The following is a 16645-nucleotide window of genomic DNA, read 5'->3' on the forward strand; positions in this document are numbered from 1 at the left end:
GCTCCACCGTCCCTGGGATTCTCCAGGCAAGAATACTGGAGTGGGTTGCCATTTCCTTCTCCAGCGCGTGAAAGGGAAAAGTGAAAGTGAAGTCGCTCAGTCATGTCCGACTGTTAGCGACCCCATGGACTGTAGCCTACCAGGCTCCTCCGTCCATGGGATTTTATGAGAAAGGTAATAAAATGGGTCAGAGCACCTCTGCATTCCCATCCTCAGATCCTCATGGTGGTTCTTGCACTCAATCAGTTTTGCCTCAAGCCGTACATCTGTTGCCCACCCCATCACAAAGTGAGGGAACCCAGCTCTCTTTTCCAGGACTGTTCTGACGGTAGAAGAGCCGATCCCTCAGCACTGGGAAGAAGCAGTGGAGTGAATCTCTGAATATGGTTGTGGTGTTCTACATGTTTTTCCTTGTTGCAATTTAAGAAAGAAACCGAGGGAGCATCTTTCCCACAGTGCAGAGACTTCCTTAGTTTGGGCACGTATTCTTCTTGCCAGCCTCTCGAGCCCACTCGGCACTCTGCTCCCTTTTAACTTCTGCTCTAGTGCCTAGTGCTGAGCCCAGTGACATGCACTAACCCTATTTGAAACTTCGGGGTGTTCTTCTGCCTTGTTGGTGTCCCCTTCATCCCTGGAGGATGTTTGTGACTCCTAGTACTCGAATGTGTGGCTTCTAAGATTATTACTCCATTCAAGGTCCTGCTTTGCCTTCCCTCTGGCAAAGGGTGAGATTTGTCCAGGGTCCTGTGACGGTGGAGAGGGGACATGAGCCGCCTGTGGTTGAGTAGGACCTGCTGGTGACAAGGATGGTCCCCCTCAGGACTCTGCTTCCACCCCAGTGGCTGGACACTAAAGCTGAGGGCAGAGTCTCTGGTCCCCCCTCCTGCCAGCTTTGGACCAAGGAAGCCAACAGGGCCCAAGACCATTTCCAGAATGTTCCTTCCTAGGCTCCAACTCGTCCCCTACAGCTTTTCGGCTGCTGGCCCCCTACGATGTCCCCCATCAGGACAGACTTGACACTACAGGGTTTTCTCTGCCATACCTCAGCCTGGCCCCACCTCGCCACCAACCTCTTGTCCCTGACCTCTGGCTCAGGGGAGTCCCACACTGGTGCTCCCGGAGGCCCGGGCCCAAGGTGGGAAAGCAGTCAGGCACCAGGGGTCCCCTGGCCAGGCTCCCATTCAGTGCACCATCTCACTCAGCTGTGACCGTCATCTCTGACACCAACCCGACTCAAGAAGGCCACGGAGCTGCCCCCGGTGTCCAGACCCAAGCCTTCCTCTCTGCTTGAGGAAGAGAGGATCCTGGCCCTTCATGAGTCCTGACACCCAGAGCGGGGTCTGCAGGTACCTAGTCTTCCTCTCAGCAACGTGGGGCTTACTTTACTGATTAAAGAAAATAAAACGTGCTGTGCCATTATTTTTATAACAGCATCAGTGTTTGTAATTTAACAAAGTATGTGTTGTACCAAAAGTGTGTATTTCAACAGGTGGTTTTCCGCACATCTGGGGAAAAAAGTGCCACGTTATTCCACCTGAAGTGGATGAAGGTTCAGCCCATCCAAACAGGATGGACTTCTCTCTGTCACTTACAACACCCGCTGGGGTCCCACTTATTCTTTAATAATGCTGCTCCTAAATTCACTTCTCTTGAGATTCTTAAGGCCAGATTTTTTAAGGAGCTATTTCCTAGGGTCCAGGTATCAATAGACTAAGTCAGTGAATGAAGGTTCAGTATTGTGTATAACATCTTAATTTTTCACCAGAAAATTTCACCTTCTAACTCTTGCACTTCCTCAATCCAATATATCTCAATCATTTTTTACTTGACTTTTATCAAGACTTCCTATCTTCTCTTCCAAAAATGCTTCTCCACACTTGTTAAACTTCTTACACACTCCTTTTATTGTCTTCCTAAACTGTCATTAAATTTCTTCAGGATCAGGTTTTTTTCTTTTCTAATTCAGTTAATTACCCTAGTCCCTCATCTATGGCTTCACTTTCTGAGGTTTCAGTTACTCAGATCAACTATGGTCCAAAAATATTAAATGGAAAATTCCAGAAATAAATAATTAATATGCTTTAAATTGTACACTGTTCCCAGTACCATGACGAGATCTCAAGCCATCCTGCCCCAGACATGAATTATCTCCTTGTCCAGCATATCCCACCCGTCACTTAGCAACCCTCTCAGTTATCAGGTCAACTATCCTGGGATCACAGTGCTTATGTTCAAGTCACTCTTATTTTACTTAACTACCACCCCACAGTGCAAGAGTAGTGATGCTGACAATTGGGATCTGTCAAAGAAAAGCCATTAAATGATTCCTGAAAGTGAAAAGGTACAAGTTCTCAATACGATAAGAAAAACAATCATATGCTGAGGGTGCTAAGATCTATGTTAAGGATATATCTTTCATCTGTGAAATTGTGAAGGAAAAAGAAGTTCATGCTGGTTTTGCTGTCACATCTCGAAGTGCAAAAGTTGTGGCCACAGATGGAAAAGGCATAAAAGTAGTACAATTAAGTATTTTGAGACGGTGAGACCACATTACAGTAGATTGTAATAATTTTTCTTATTATTGTTAATCCCCTACTGTGCCTAATTTATAAATTAAGCTTTATTATAGGTATGTAAGTACAAGAAAAAACTTAGTATATATAAAGATATATTAGTATATATAAGATATATCTGCAGTTCAGTCATCCACTGGGAGTCATGGGATCTATACCCTGCAGATACAAGGGGACTTATTGTATCCTTACAATCATCTCTATCTTCTTGGTCTCCACATTTATTATTCAGCCCTAGTATATAGGCAAAAGCCATGCTTTATATGCCTTACCTATACCACAGTTCCTATTCTTCTATCCAGAATTATCATAATGTTAAAATATTACTTTGAATGCTTAGAATCCACAACTCAGAACAGTATTAATGTTTATTTTACATAATTAACCCATAAGGAACTAGAAGTCCTCCATTGGAATGGGGAAAGAGAGAACAGTGGGACTTTTACAGCACCTACACAATTTTCAGGATGGCAACACATCTTTGAAAAATAACAGTCATGGACAGTTATGTTAGATTCTTTTCATTTTTTATTAATTGTAGCACAAACAAAAGAAGCAAAATATTTAAAGGAATTTATGTTCTTTAGAGAGGGTGTTGGTTTAACACCAACAGAAAAGAAAAACAGATGAATAAGCTCTGAGTTTTCATTTCTCTTTTTTCCTCTTACTCTCAGGGTAGGCTGAAAAACAAAAGATAAATATAATTACTGTTTATAAAATGGCATGTGCTTTTTCAAATATATTCAAATGAATGCCAGATTGCTTAGATTGTCTTTCTATTTCCACCAATGAAAACAATTCAAGCCTGTCCTAGAATCATGGCAGTTGAATTCTTCTGCTGGGCAAGGGGAAAGGACAGAGCAATAAGGTTTGTAAAGTTCTCTCTTCATCATGATGTCATCAGGGTTGAACATTGTAACACCAGCTTTTCATCATTAATTCTCAGAGTCATTTACTTAACAACTACTCTTTTTTGGCCACACCATGCAGCACAGCTTGCGTGATCTTAGTTCCCTAACCAGGGATCGAACCTGTGTCCCCTGCAGTGGAAGTGTGGAGTCGTAACTACTGGATCACCAGGAAATACCTGACACCTACTTCTTACCTAAGTTAATTACAAATAAAAAAGTTGCCTTCTCAAAGTTAGACCTCTGGAAAGAAAATCTTGCCATTTAGGACTGAAACAAATCACATTTTGAAATGCCCCCATTTGCAAAGATATGAAGCTGTTTCCTGTCCTGAATGCACAAAATATAGGTATTACCTTATAGGCAAAGAGCAAGTTAAAATCCAATAGTGGAATAAACATCACAGTCAGTTTGAAAAATATAAAAATAATTCATGCTAAAGAACAGTTGGGCAACTTGTTTCAAAAATGAAGTTCATTCTATTTTTTAACTTTCCCTACAATACTATACTAAAATGGGTTAAACACATTTATGTTCATACATCTAAGTTTTAAAGTGAACCTTTTGTCATAAGAGAAATTCTCTTAAGACTTAGCATCTTGACACATTGGAAACTTAATAGCAAATTATTTACTTGTAGTAGAAGTTCACACAAGATAGACCTCTCATATTCGCCAATGAAATGAATTTGTTTTTGAGCTATTTGGTTGAACCATGTGAAATCATTGATATTCAACTGTTTTTGTGCATATGAAAGTGCACTTTCATACAATTCAGCCTATTACCTGCAGGATCCCATTGCTGAGACAGTACTTAGTAGAATGACTCTGTCTTCCGTGTCACATTAGGGCACAACAAGATAGTGGTTAATTCTCAAGCTCTGGTGTGAATTTTTAATTTTGGCTCCACCTCTCACTGATTGGATGGTCTTTGGGTAAATTACTTAACCTATGCCTTGATCTATACTTTCCTTTTCTCATCTGCAAAACGGGAATAATAATGGTTTTCGACTCGGGTAACTATTTTGAGAATTAAAGAAGAATATATATAATGAGTTTAGAATAGTGGCTGGCATTAATCAGTTGATCTTTGCTATTTTAATAACTAGGGGCTTCCCAGGTAGTGCTAGTGGTAAAGAACCCGCCTGCCAATACAGGAGACATAAAGAGAAGCAGATCCAATCCCTGGGTCGGGAAGATTTCCTGGAGGAGGAAACGGCAACCCACTCCAGTATTCCTGCCTGGAGAATCCCTTGGACAGAGAAGTCTGGTGGGCTACAGTCGATGGGGTCACAAAGAGTCGGACACAACTAAGGTGACTTCGCATGCATGCATGCATTATAATTACTTTTTAAAAATAATTCTGTTTACTTATTTATTTTTGGCTGTGCTGGGTCTTTGCTGCTCAGGCTTCACTCTGGCAGGGCATAGGGGCTAATGTGCAGGCTTCTCACTGCAGTGGCTTCTCTTGCTGCGGAGCACAGGCTCTAGGGTGCACAGGCTTCAGTAGCTGTGGCTCCCAGGCTTTAGAGCACAGGCTCAATAGTTGTGGTGCACGGGCTTCGTTTCCGCAGCATATGGGATCTTCCTGGATCAAAGACTGAACCCACGTTTTCTGCATTGGCAGGCAAATTCTTTGCCCCTGAGCCACCAGGGAAGCCCTATATAATTACTTTTTTAAGAAAATCTAAAGTATAGTTCCTGGAGGAGGGCATGGCAACCCACTCCAGTATTCTTGCCTAGAGAATCCCTATGGACAGAGAAGCCTTGTGGGCTGCAGCCCATGGAGTCGCAGAGTCGGACACGACTGAGTGATTAAGCACAGAAAAGTATAGTTACCTGAGATGCTTGTGGTTGTGTTGTGTTTAGGCTAAGGATTCTTGAGTTGCAGCAACAAGTTTTGGACCCTAAATACAAAGAAATGACAGATATGGGGCAAATATTAGCACCACTGTTAGGATTTTTAAAAAGTAACATTTATACAGCCATTGGTGATTACAAAGTAATTTTTCATATATCACATCCTTTAACAACAGTTCAGTACTAGACTCTTCAGAAGGAAGCTCCCTGATATGCCCCCAAAGGAATAAAATACTGTCAAGTCGTAGGGGGAAATATTAAATGATTCATGCATTTAAACAGAACTTTCCCCTGTAACTTGTAAAATCAACTATTCATATTCAACTAAATCACAAATTACCATTTTCAAGAAAATGTTAAACTAAATTAAGTTTTGGTTTGATGATGTCTCTACCAAAAGATTTCAGTCTTTAGAAATATTTCTGTCTAAATTCATAAACATACAACTTTGGAAACAGAACAAATATTAAAACACAACTACAGTGCAGGAAGAGATTTTTTTTTTAAAAAAGAGTATTTCAGTCATTTGGTAAGACAATTGTATGAAGAATAAGATTCCTCTTCCACACACACATAATTTCTTTCAGGTACTTAAACCACTAACCCCTAGCTTGACCAAATGCAACAGCAAAGGAAATTAGACATATTAAAATGAAGACAAACAACTCCAGTACCTCCAGAGCAAAGCAGGCCTCTTTGATATCAGCTGCGCAGCACTTGTTTAAAAAGGCCGCAAAATTCTCCATAACGGTTTTCAGTTGTTCCTCCGTTGCCTTGGGCTTGTGTTTCAACAGCTCAACAAGTGCACTGCATTTGAATAAAAGTGAAAGAAAGTGAAGTCGCTCAGTCATGTCCCACTCTTTGCGACCCTGTGAACTGTAGCTCTCCAGGCTCCTCTGTCCATGGGATTCTCCAGGCAAGAGTACTGGAGTGGGTTGCCATTTCCTTCTCCAGGAGATCTTCCCGACCCAGGGATCAAACGCGGGTCTCCCGCATTGCAGGCAGACGCTTTACCCTCTGAGCCACCAAGGAAGCATTTGAATAAAAACAACAAAAACCAAAAAGAAATGCACTCACTAAAGAAAAATGGAGATGGTAAGAATGGGAGCAGTGCTGCTTAATATTCTAAGTTTTAGAGCCAGACAGCTCTGGATTTGAGGCCCAGGCTTACCATTATAAGCTTAAATATTCTCACTTGCATAATGAGAATAAAATCCACCTTCACAGGGTTGATGGAAGGATCAAATTAAGTAATCAATGTAAATTGCTCAACATTTGTAGTGTCAGTATATCTCAACAAATGGTTCTTCAGTAAATCACGGGAAAGGATGATGTCATTGCATTCATACGTTATCTGATTTGGGGAGTCACACCATATTGAATTGTACAAATTTAAGAGCTAAAAATCAGAGAAGGCAATGGCAACCCACTCCAGTACTCTTGCCTGGAAAATCCCATGGACAGAAGAGCCTGGTAGGCTGCAGTTCATGGGGTCGCAAAGAGTCGGACGTGACTAAGCGACTTCACTTTCACTTTTCACTTTCATGCATTGGAGAAGGAAACGGCAACCCACTTCAGTGTTCTTGCCTGGAGAATCCCAGGGATGGGAGAGCCTGGTGGGCTGCCGTCTATGGGGTCGCACAGAGTCGGACACGACTGAAGTGACTTGGCAGCAGCAGCAAGAGCTAAAAATAATCTTAAAAATGTACTTATCCTGGACTCCATTTAAAAAGTTTCTAATCTGAGAATGTTTCTCTTGGTATTTTGTAATCTGCCCCATTCAAAGTTAATAACAATCCTGACCCAGGGATTGAACCCAGGTCTCCTGCATTGCAGGCAGAGTTTTTAACTCCTGAACCACCAGGGAAGCCCTAATAGTATAGAGGCCATAGGAAATAAAACTATCCAATTCAAGGGAGCTGGTGGCTCTCTTTCTTTGACATCTGCAGAGACAATAGGGCTAGAGAAAGAGTCATATGGGCACAGTAGGTTTTACAATATTACTTTAAAGTCTAGCTCTATGATCAGAAGCCACCAGAGGTAATAACAACTTCATGTTGCTAAATTTCTTGCAATTGTAACCCCTTGTGACTGCAGTAAGGAATCAAGGGAATCAAGCCTCTGAACTCAAAATCCCAGATGTTTTTAATCCACGTTCCATTCTCAAAAGTTAGATCTTAAGGGGCTGCCTCATCTGTAGGTCTACACAGAACAAACTGAAAATAACTATTCATGCCCAGAATTAAATTCTCATATGATTTCTACTGACTATTTCACTATTTACAAAAATGCATCAGTTAATTATTCAGCTTATTCTACTGGGCTAGCCTAAGATATAATTCTGCTGCAGTTTTTGTCCACAAGATTATTCTGAATGGTTTGTAGGCAAGATGATGAGGTCTTTTTTTTTTTCTTTTGCTAAGAAAACAAAAGGCTATCCATTTTATTCTTGACACTTTTTATCTGCTTAACATGGCCAATACTTCTGTACTTCAGGTATATAATCACTATTTCAGAGAAAGTTGCTTGTTTACAGTTCTCACTATCAAGGCTACCAACACAAAGAGTAGTGAAATACTCCTCACGTTTGTTTCTTGATTTGTTTCTCAGTATCGGGAAGGGTGCATATATCTGCATGGAAGGTGAACAATTTCTCATCAAAGGGTTTGGGTACATATGTTTCGTCAGGTGTCAGAGCAGAGAAACATGGCCGTCTGTTCACCAATGACTCCGTGCAGCACTTGGTGACTTTTTCGCTCACTGGTGTCTTCTCATGCAACACGCACAACCGGTTCAGGACCAAGCTCAGCTAAAAAGAGGCAGGAACACAGAAGTTCAAAGAAAGCATGATGAAAAGTTTTCCATGAACTCCTACCTTCCACTGGACCAAAACAAATTCTATCTTTTAACTCACAACATTGAATCCAAGGTTGATTTGAGGCAACAATTTACTTTAGAACTACAAGTAAAAAGGGACTTTGAAAAATCTTCTCAATTAAATATGTCTACATTTTAGGAATAATATATTTGAGAAAATAATTGATTACATAATTTAAGATGAGTCCTGAGATATGTGTTGGCGTAGGGAAGAAATAGTCTTATACTGATACATTAAAGAAAAAACCACAAAAAAGTAAAAATTTAGAAAACGCAAGGATGGAACATTAAAAGGTCATGAAATTTTTTCAAAACAACTTATCACTTTTGGAATCTTATCTAAATCCTCTGATGGTCAAGATAATATAGGCAACCAAATCCTGGTTGCCACTACCATATAGACAACACACACACACACACACACACACAAGTGAAAGCAAGCACTTTCACTTGCTTCTGAAAGTTTCGTCAACATCTAAAGGCAAAAATTCGTCCTTATTGACAGCTCTATTCTAAAAGACTCACATAGTCTTCAGTACAGGGCATTCTTTCTGATTCAGGCTTTGCACAACACTTAGTGCCCACTTTTCCTAGGCTTCTTGAGATTTCCACGAGACTTGGAGTTGACACTTGGGGTACTTTCCTGGTGTAACGAACTAAGAGCCTGTAACAACATAATCCAGGTGTTTTCAGTCAGACAAGAAACTCTTTTTCTAACACATCAGGTCAAGCAGAGAACACTTAGCCAAAATCCACCAAGATGGTTTCCAGGGAAGACCTATTTCATTCATAAATTGTCTTCATCTTCACATGGGTGGAATAATGTGGGTGAAGACCTTGTCCTGAGCAACTAAGTAACCTAGCTTTGGATTCCACCTGTACTATATAATCTTAGCAAAGTGGTTTACTTTATTATAATTCAGTGACATTAAAATACTTTTTAATTGCTTCTTTTTTTTCAATAAAACCTACTGAGAGCTTAATATACATCAGCACTATCCTTAATTTGAAAGATATGGATGAATTTTCTCACCTATAAAACAGAAGGAAATACACCTGACTCAAAAGGGATGGTGCAAGGACTAAATGAAAAGAAACAAAGTATGCCATCAGCCTGACATGGTATCTAGCATGTAATAATCATTTACTAAGAATGCTAATCACTATTGAAACTCAATGTATGACCATAATCTACTCAAGGGAAGAAACTATGTCTTGTTCATTGTTGTTATTCCAAGCATCTATAGTTTAAAAAGTGGCAACAGGTGTAAGCTAAAAAATAAATATCAACTAAATGATGTGCCCCTTCCTGTCTTAACTTCCACAGATAAAGCTCTATTTAATCAGAACATTAGTCTATCACCTTATTGAGCTATAGCCACTGAAGACTTATTTTCTGCTCTGTAAAGCATTGCTTTTATTTTGTTCACTCATAAACTATTTCTTAGCTGTCAAACAGCATTCTCAGTACCTATAACCCAATATTTGATATTTTTCCTCCCAGATTTGAGCCCAGTTTTTTAAACTGCACTCAAATATAGGCTCTTCACCCCATCAACTATTTTATCTCATTTTTCTCTGGTCTTTCTTGATGGAGAATGATTAGAAATAAGCCTTTACTTTCAAAATTAAAAATTCTATGATAGGTGGTCTAGGAATATCATCTTAAATATTTACTAAATGAACAAGAAAAATTAGCCAATAAGCAAATATACTCACGCATTTTGGAATCCATACTCTCCTCCAAGTTTTTCGAATAGGTCACAGTTTTGTTTGATTAAATTCTGAGGCTCATCCACAAGATGCTTAAGTTTGTCAAACTGAAAAAGAAAAGAATTGTGCTTACAACATTCTATATGAGGACCAGATGCAGGTTGTTTTTCGCCCTTCTAGGCAGAATGAGATCCTTCCTCTTCTCTGCCCAAAGTCATGCAAATAGCTTTTTGATGTCAAACCTATTATATGTCCAAACTGTTTATTTGGTAAGACTGTATGAGTGATTAAGAACATTCAGACTCTGGAATGCAAATCCTAGTGTTTAAGCCAGGTCATCTGACTGATTTTCTAGTTGTGCAACTTTACTTCCCATCTCAAAGCTCTAGAACCCTCACTTCTAAAAAGGAGATGAAGATGATACTCACCTCAGAGAATTACTCTGTAAACCTCCTGAGCTCATGAAATTAAAACAGAGCCTGGGATATAGTAAAAACCTAATAAATGGTAGCTATGGGCTTCCCTGGTAGCTCAGTCAATAAAGAATTTGCCTGCAGTGCAGGAGACCAGGGTTCAATCCCTGAATCAGGAAGATCCCCTGGAGAAAGAAATAGCAACTCACTCCAGTATTCTTGCCTGGAAAATCCTATGAACAGAGGAGCTTGGTGGGCTACAGTCCATAGGGTTGCAAGAGTCAGACATGACTTAGCGACTAAAGCATCAAACTACCACGTAATTATAAATACTCATCATTATTAAGCCATCTCTGCAGTTGGATCTGGAGATGGCAATGGCATTCCACTCCAGTACTCTTACCTGGAAAATCCCATGGACGGAGGAGCCTGGTAGGCTGCAGTCCATGGGGTCGCTAAGAGTCGGACAAGACTGAGCGACTTCACTTTCACTTTTCACTTTCATGCATTGGAGAAGGAAATGGCAACCCACTCCAGTGTTCTTGCCTGGAGAATCCCAGGGACGGGGGAGCCTGGTGGGTTGCCGTCTATGGGGTCGCACAGAGTCGGACGCGACTGAAGCGACTTAGCAGCAGCAGCGGCAGCAGCAGTTGGATCCCGAGCTCACTGAGGTAAGAGATTTTGTCTTGGTCATCGGTTCTTGTATGGCGCTTGGCATATAACCAGTTTCTTGATAGAGGAAAAAATGACTTTCTTCTGATTCTTAAGTTTGAAAACCACTCTATGTACTGCCGCTGCTGCTAAGTCGCTTCAGTCATGTCCGACTCTGTGCGACCCCATAGACAGCAGCCCACCAGGCTCCGCCGTCCCTTGGATTCTCCAGGCAAGAACATTGGAGTGGGTTGCCATTTCCTTCTCCAATGAATAAAGTGAAAAGTGAAAGTGAAGTCGCTCAGTCTTGTCCGACTCTTCAGGACCCCATGGGCTGCAGCCTACCAGGCTCCTCCGTCCATGGGATTCTCCAGGTAAGAGTACTGGAGTGGGTTGTCATTGCCTTCTCCACTCTATGTACTAGGAGTGCTAAATATCTCAAACATCAGCCATTTGCTAAATATTTGCTGTTGCTCTTATTCAGTCGCTCAGTCATGTCTGACTCTTTGTGATCCCATGGACTGTGGCACACCAGGCTTCCCTGTCTTTCACTATCTCCCAGAGTTTGCTCAAACTCATGTCCACTGAGTCAATGATGCCATCCAACCATCTCATCTTCTGTTACCCCCTTCACCCTCTGCCCTCAACCCTTCCCCACATCAGGGTTTTTTCCAATATGCTAAAATCTTATCTTAGCATAGCTAAATGTGCTAAAAATTCTTGAAGCAGATTTCTTCTCCTTATTTAATTTCTTTTAAAACCATTCCTAAACTGTTTCAAAAGATATCTGAAAATATTCTACATCAATAGATTTCACCATCTTCGCTAAGATACTAATTCTTGATTGTTTAATAAAACTCGAAAACAGCTTAACCTTCTTTATATCTAAGTTAAATTTCTTTTAATTAACATTTAAATTTACCTTATTTTGTTCTCAGGAGTCTAAAAAGGAAAAAAAATGCATGGTCAAGATTTTGTAAAATTCAGAGAGTGCTCTCTTTGACCTTTCTTTTTATTGAAGGTTATTATTCCTATAATGTTTACAGGCACAGAACTGACATCATCTTAAGAAGAGATCTACATTGCATGACATAACAATCTGGCATCATTTTTCTTTCCTGTTATTGGAATCATCAATCAAAGAGCTACATATTTTCCTTCCAGAAACTTACCACTGTGGCATAGCATGCAGGTGGATCATCTTTGGCACAGCAGTCCTCCAGTGTGGCTTCATATTCCTTGGCAAGTCTCAATAGCACTGAGACAGCGTACTCAGGATGCCTTCTTGCATATTCATACAAAAACCTAATTAAGATGACAACAAAATAGATTTTGTTGGACAAATGAGCAAGAAAAACCACGTAATTAACCACAAAAGTAAATCATATCCTAAAGGTTTGAATTGGACTAAACCCTGTGCAGTCAAGGACTAAGGGCTTGAAGGTTCAGGGTTAAAGCTATCAAATCCTGACTCCACCACTTGTTTTATTATATCTCCTTAGGTGACTTATTACAATTATTGAGCCTTGGTTTCCTCCTCTGTGGAATGGGGATGATAATAGTATGTCTCAGAAGGTGAACTGTGAGAAATACATGATGTAATCTATGCAAAACACATGCTGTTGGGCACATATTGTTTAATGAATGACACTTGTTACTATTAGGTACATCTTGTCTGATTTGGACTATACTTCAAAAATGTTCTGATAGATAACTAGAGATCTATTCTTAATTTTTTTCTTCTCTGTATGAATAAATTCTTTATGGGTATGTAATTTTATGAAAGATTTAGTGCACAGGATACTATAATTGAGCAATAAAAATTTAAAGTTTATCACCACACTTACTGATTTTATATAATCATTGATTTTGTCATTTAATTGTATGCTGCCTTGCATGCTACTGGATTCTGGTCTTTTCAACCAAATCTGACTCATTTTCATTTTAAAGCACCTGGTAGCAGATTCCATACTTTATAGTTCTTTGCTGGCATCAGATAGATAGATAGATATACAGATATAGAGACATAAAGATGTATTACATATATTCACACATATATAAGTTCTAGAAATACACTTTGAATGAATGCATGAGTGAATAATATATATAATTTACATGTAAACAAAATATTTCTACATGTATTTCCAGAAATATTCCTAAGGAGTCAAGAATGGGAAAAAAATAAATTTTTATTATTACATTGTACTCTATTGATAGAGCATCTGCCATAAGCATGTATTATTTTATGATAATTTTTTAAAATCAATTTTTCCAAAAATGTTTAAAGGCCGGGAGAGGAAAGAATAAAGAAACATTACAGGTAACATGAAAACTGTAGCAATTCCATAGGAACGCCTAGAATAATTTCCTAAATTCTGAGATCCTATAAAAGTATGAAAGGATCATTTCTTATCCACTTACGTGCCCAGGAAGACATCTTTCGCTTCCTGATAGTTTTTGCAAACCTCCTTATCTTCAGCAAAGTCAGCAGTTAATGGGGGCAGGTTTTCAGGCACGGCATCTTCTTTTACCTCAGCAATGCAGTGGGATTTTTCCAACAGAGGCTTATCACAGCATTCCTTCAGTTTACTGGAGATTGTATCTTGATTATCACATATGTACTTGGCAAGATCTGCCTACAAGCAAGTAGGTGAAAAGTGTTCAGTGTAAATTGACATTCCTGTGCTTCCTCCCCAGACTTTTATTATGTTGACAGAACGCATTCATTGTGTTTTAAGACCATACTTATACCAACATGCCTTCTATGAACATTTTCAGTCTGTGCTGTTAAGCCTAGAGGCACAGATAGAACTACTAAAACATGATTGGAAAAAAATAGTCTTAATTGGGGCTCATGTCAGTTATTTATTAACTTTATATTCCTACTTTCAAAACACTTAAGTTTTTAAATTAAAACTCAGTAGTGGTTTTCTAAATATCCCCGCAAATTAAGTGCAGGCATCTTGAAACCAAATAAACAAATAAGGTGCTAGAGATTTTTGAAAAGTTAGTCAAGATCATGGTCACAGACCCCACTTACAGATGTAAAATATCTGCCTTAAAGTTTTCAGAAAGTGTCCTGAGAGGTTAGGATTCTTGTATTTTGTCAGTTTGAGAAGAAAAAAAAAGATGTTATTCCAAATATTTGTATTTTTAACATAGGGTGTTAATTAAGAGAGAACATAGAGGGAAAAATTACATAATTTTCAAAGCTCTCTTCAGGTTCCAGCCTTTCTTCAACTCCTCCCACCTCCTCAAAAAATCTTAGAAATCTACCTTTGTGACTGTTCTACTTCTGCTTTAAGAAATTGAATGAAAAGGATTACAAATTATAAATGAGTCTATTAGATCATTTAGTGAATAGGATATCAGAGAGAAAGAAAGAAAGAGGGAGGGAAGGAAGGAGGGCAGAAGGAAGGAAAACAGGGAAAGAATTGAGTAGACTGAGCAGACAAAACAATCTCAAACCACTCTCAATTGTTCTGATGCTAAACAAACTGATTCTACCAACTTAAGCAAGTGTGTTACCATAAAGCATACTGAGGATTCTTTACCCTGTCATCTGCACACTCAAGTAGGTCACCATGGCAGCATTCCTTGTGGACTTTTGTGAGATCTGTCACTATCTTGGTAACCTCTGCAAAGTCAGCCTTGGGAAATTTCTGGCTCAGGCGAGCTACTGACCTAAAAAGAAAATTCTCCCGTCAAAATATTATTAACAGACAACGTTTTAGGTGAAAGCACTAGGAAAATACTACACATAACTAGAAAACTTAGGCTCAAATAACATACAGAAATAATTTGTAAGATATATTAGCTCTTATTTTAATGCTAATTCTGAACCAAATGTTAGAGCAAAATGTTTCCTTAGGGCAGCACACATGGAGGTTAAAAGTCCAGCAATTCATAAAAACAGAAATCAAAGAGGGATTCTAAAAAAGGCAACATGCTGAGAGGCCCCAGGTTTAGAGCCCAGGAGTGACTTCCAGATCTGGCTTTATAAGCTTAATAATCGTGTGACCCTAGGCCAGTTACTTAGCCTCTGTGAGCTTCAGTCCCCACAGAGTCACAACATTGTTGTGAGGATTAAATGAGATAATCTCTATGAAAGCATTTTATGAACTGGGAAATGCCATACAAATTCCAGTTACCGCTGTTTTAAATTATTAACCAAAGCACATCCTTCCTGACTTCTAAAAGTCTCTGAGAAAATGAACTTCTACAAAAATTACAGAGTTTTGATTCAGCATACTTTTACCAAGAAATTGATTCAGCATAATCTCTATATTCATTGAAAAGATGTATAACCTAATATCCACCAGTTTTCTCAAATCATTTCAGAGTCATTGAAATCAGATAAAAGACACTTCTTCCCCAAAACCAATCATACCCTATTTAACTAAGTATCATTTCATGTTAGGGTTGTTTTGTTTAGTGATTTTGTTGATGATAGGGATGATAGGCAAGATAGTTCAAGTGACAGTTTCTTGAGAGCTTCCAAAATGTCTGTTTTCAATTGATTTTCTGCCTGATGTTGATTTATCATTGACTAGAAAGTAAGGGATTGGTGGTGGGGATGGTAGGAGGTTGCAAAAGGGATTCCTTGGTTCGAATACTGAAGGATGCTTCTAGAGCTAGCTAATAATATCAAAACAGAAGCCCAAGCAAAAACAAGAGATTAAGAGCAGAACTGGTGCTACCAAAAAATGAGAAGAAACTTTGATGACTGAAATTAGTTATCAGAACATAAAAGACAAGCAGACACCTTCAGATAATTGGTTGGAGGGATGGAGGAGAGATAAAATTAGATAAAAGACCCTGACTATAGATCTATAAAAACAGTGGTTTATTATACTAAGATCACAATCATTAAAAATACATGGGAGTCTAAACATCTGTCCTGGAAGAACAAAAAAGTTGTCCTCTAAATTCTCTGACTACTTAGGGGAAAAAAGTTTAAAAATAATGACAAATTGATGCTCTGGTTTTCATCTCTGTCAAATTTCTACCTTTTAGACAACCAAACAGATGTATGTGAAAGCACTATGTAAAATGACATATGATGTACAATTTTGTCAACTGAACCATCATTTACATCATGAAAAAGATGCAAATTAAATTTAACATACCATGCTTTTAAAGCTCTTTCTCCGAATTTTTGAATACTGGCACACTTGAGTCTCTGTCTGGCAGATGAACTCAGTACTTTTTCTCTCATAGTTTCAATCTGCAAAAAGAAATAATTTGAGGAATATTAGAAAAGGAAATTTATGTGCAGACCACCCCTTCTTGAGCTCAGATGAGACTATGCCAAATTAAATCTTAAAGAGAAAATTTAAACCTCAATTCCCAAGTATTCATTATTGGCAAATAATTATTTTGTTCTATAGAAAGAGGAAATGTCAGTCTGGTCATAGTGGAACCTCCAGGTGGTTAAGAACCAGCGTGGAGGTATTGCCAGGGAAAAGGGAACGAAAGGAAAAGTAGAATAGTGTACACTATATCCAAGGGAATAGAACTTTGTTGACTTCTTAATTTTGCACATAATCCATTTTAATCCTTCCTCCACCAAGTCCCTTAACATCAATAAACTCCCTAGAAAAGAGAATGCAGTGTAAATATTTATGGGATGAATCAATAAACCTAGGCTT

At 38.9% G+C, this 16645-nt stretch overlaps 1 protein-coding gene across 12 annotated transcripts in view; it reads right to left on the reverse strand.

Moving 5' to 3' along the window:
* Positions 1-3083: 3083 nt before the first annotated feature.
* ALB (albumin) overlaps positions 3084-16645 on the reverse strand; it is a 141967-nt gene continuing 128405 nt past the window's right edge. For all 12 annotated transcript variants that reach the window (XM_081586830.1, XM_081586898.1, XM_081586859.1 and 9 more), the window contains 10 exons: positions 16124-16221; positions 14549-14678; positions 13416-13630; positions 12167-12299; positions 9937-10037; positions 8743-8881; positions 7926-8149; positions 6015-6147; positions 5320-5387; positions 3084-3253 (listed from right to left, as the gene is read on the reverse strand). In XM_081586830.1, the coding sequence (XP_081442956.1) occupies positions 5346-5387; positions 6015-6147; positions 7926-8149; positions 8743-8881; positions 9937-10037; positions 12167-12299; positions 13416-13630; positions 14549-14678; positions 16124-16221 (1215 nt within the window). In that variant the 3' untranslated portion in view covers positions 3084-3253; positions 5320-5345. The remainder of the gene's footprint in view (positions 3254-5319; positions 5388-6014; positions 6148-7925; positions 8150-8742; positions 8882-9936; positions 10038-12166; positions 12300-13415; positions 13631-14548; positions 14679-16123; positions 16222-16645) is intronic.

Source organism: Giraffa tippelskirchi, chromosome 1 (genome assembly GCF_054371585.1).
Source record: "Giraffa tippelskirchi isolate mGirTip1 chromosome 1, T2T-mGirTip1v1.2.pri, whole genome shotgun sequence".
Classification (NCBI taxonomy): domain Eukaryota; kingdom Metazoa; phylum Chordata; class Mammalia; order Artiodactyla; family Giraffidae; genus Giraffa; species Giraffa tippelskirchi.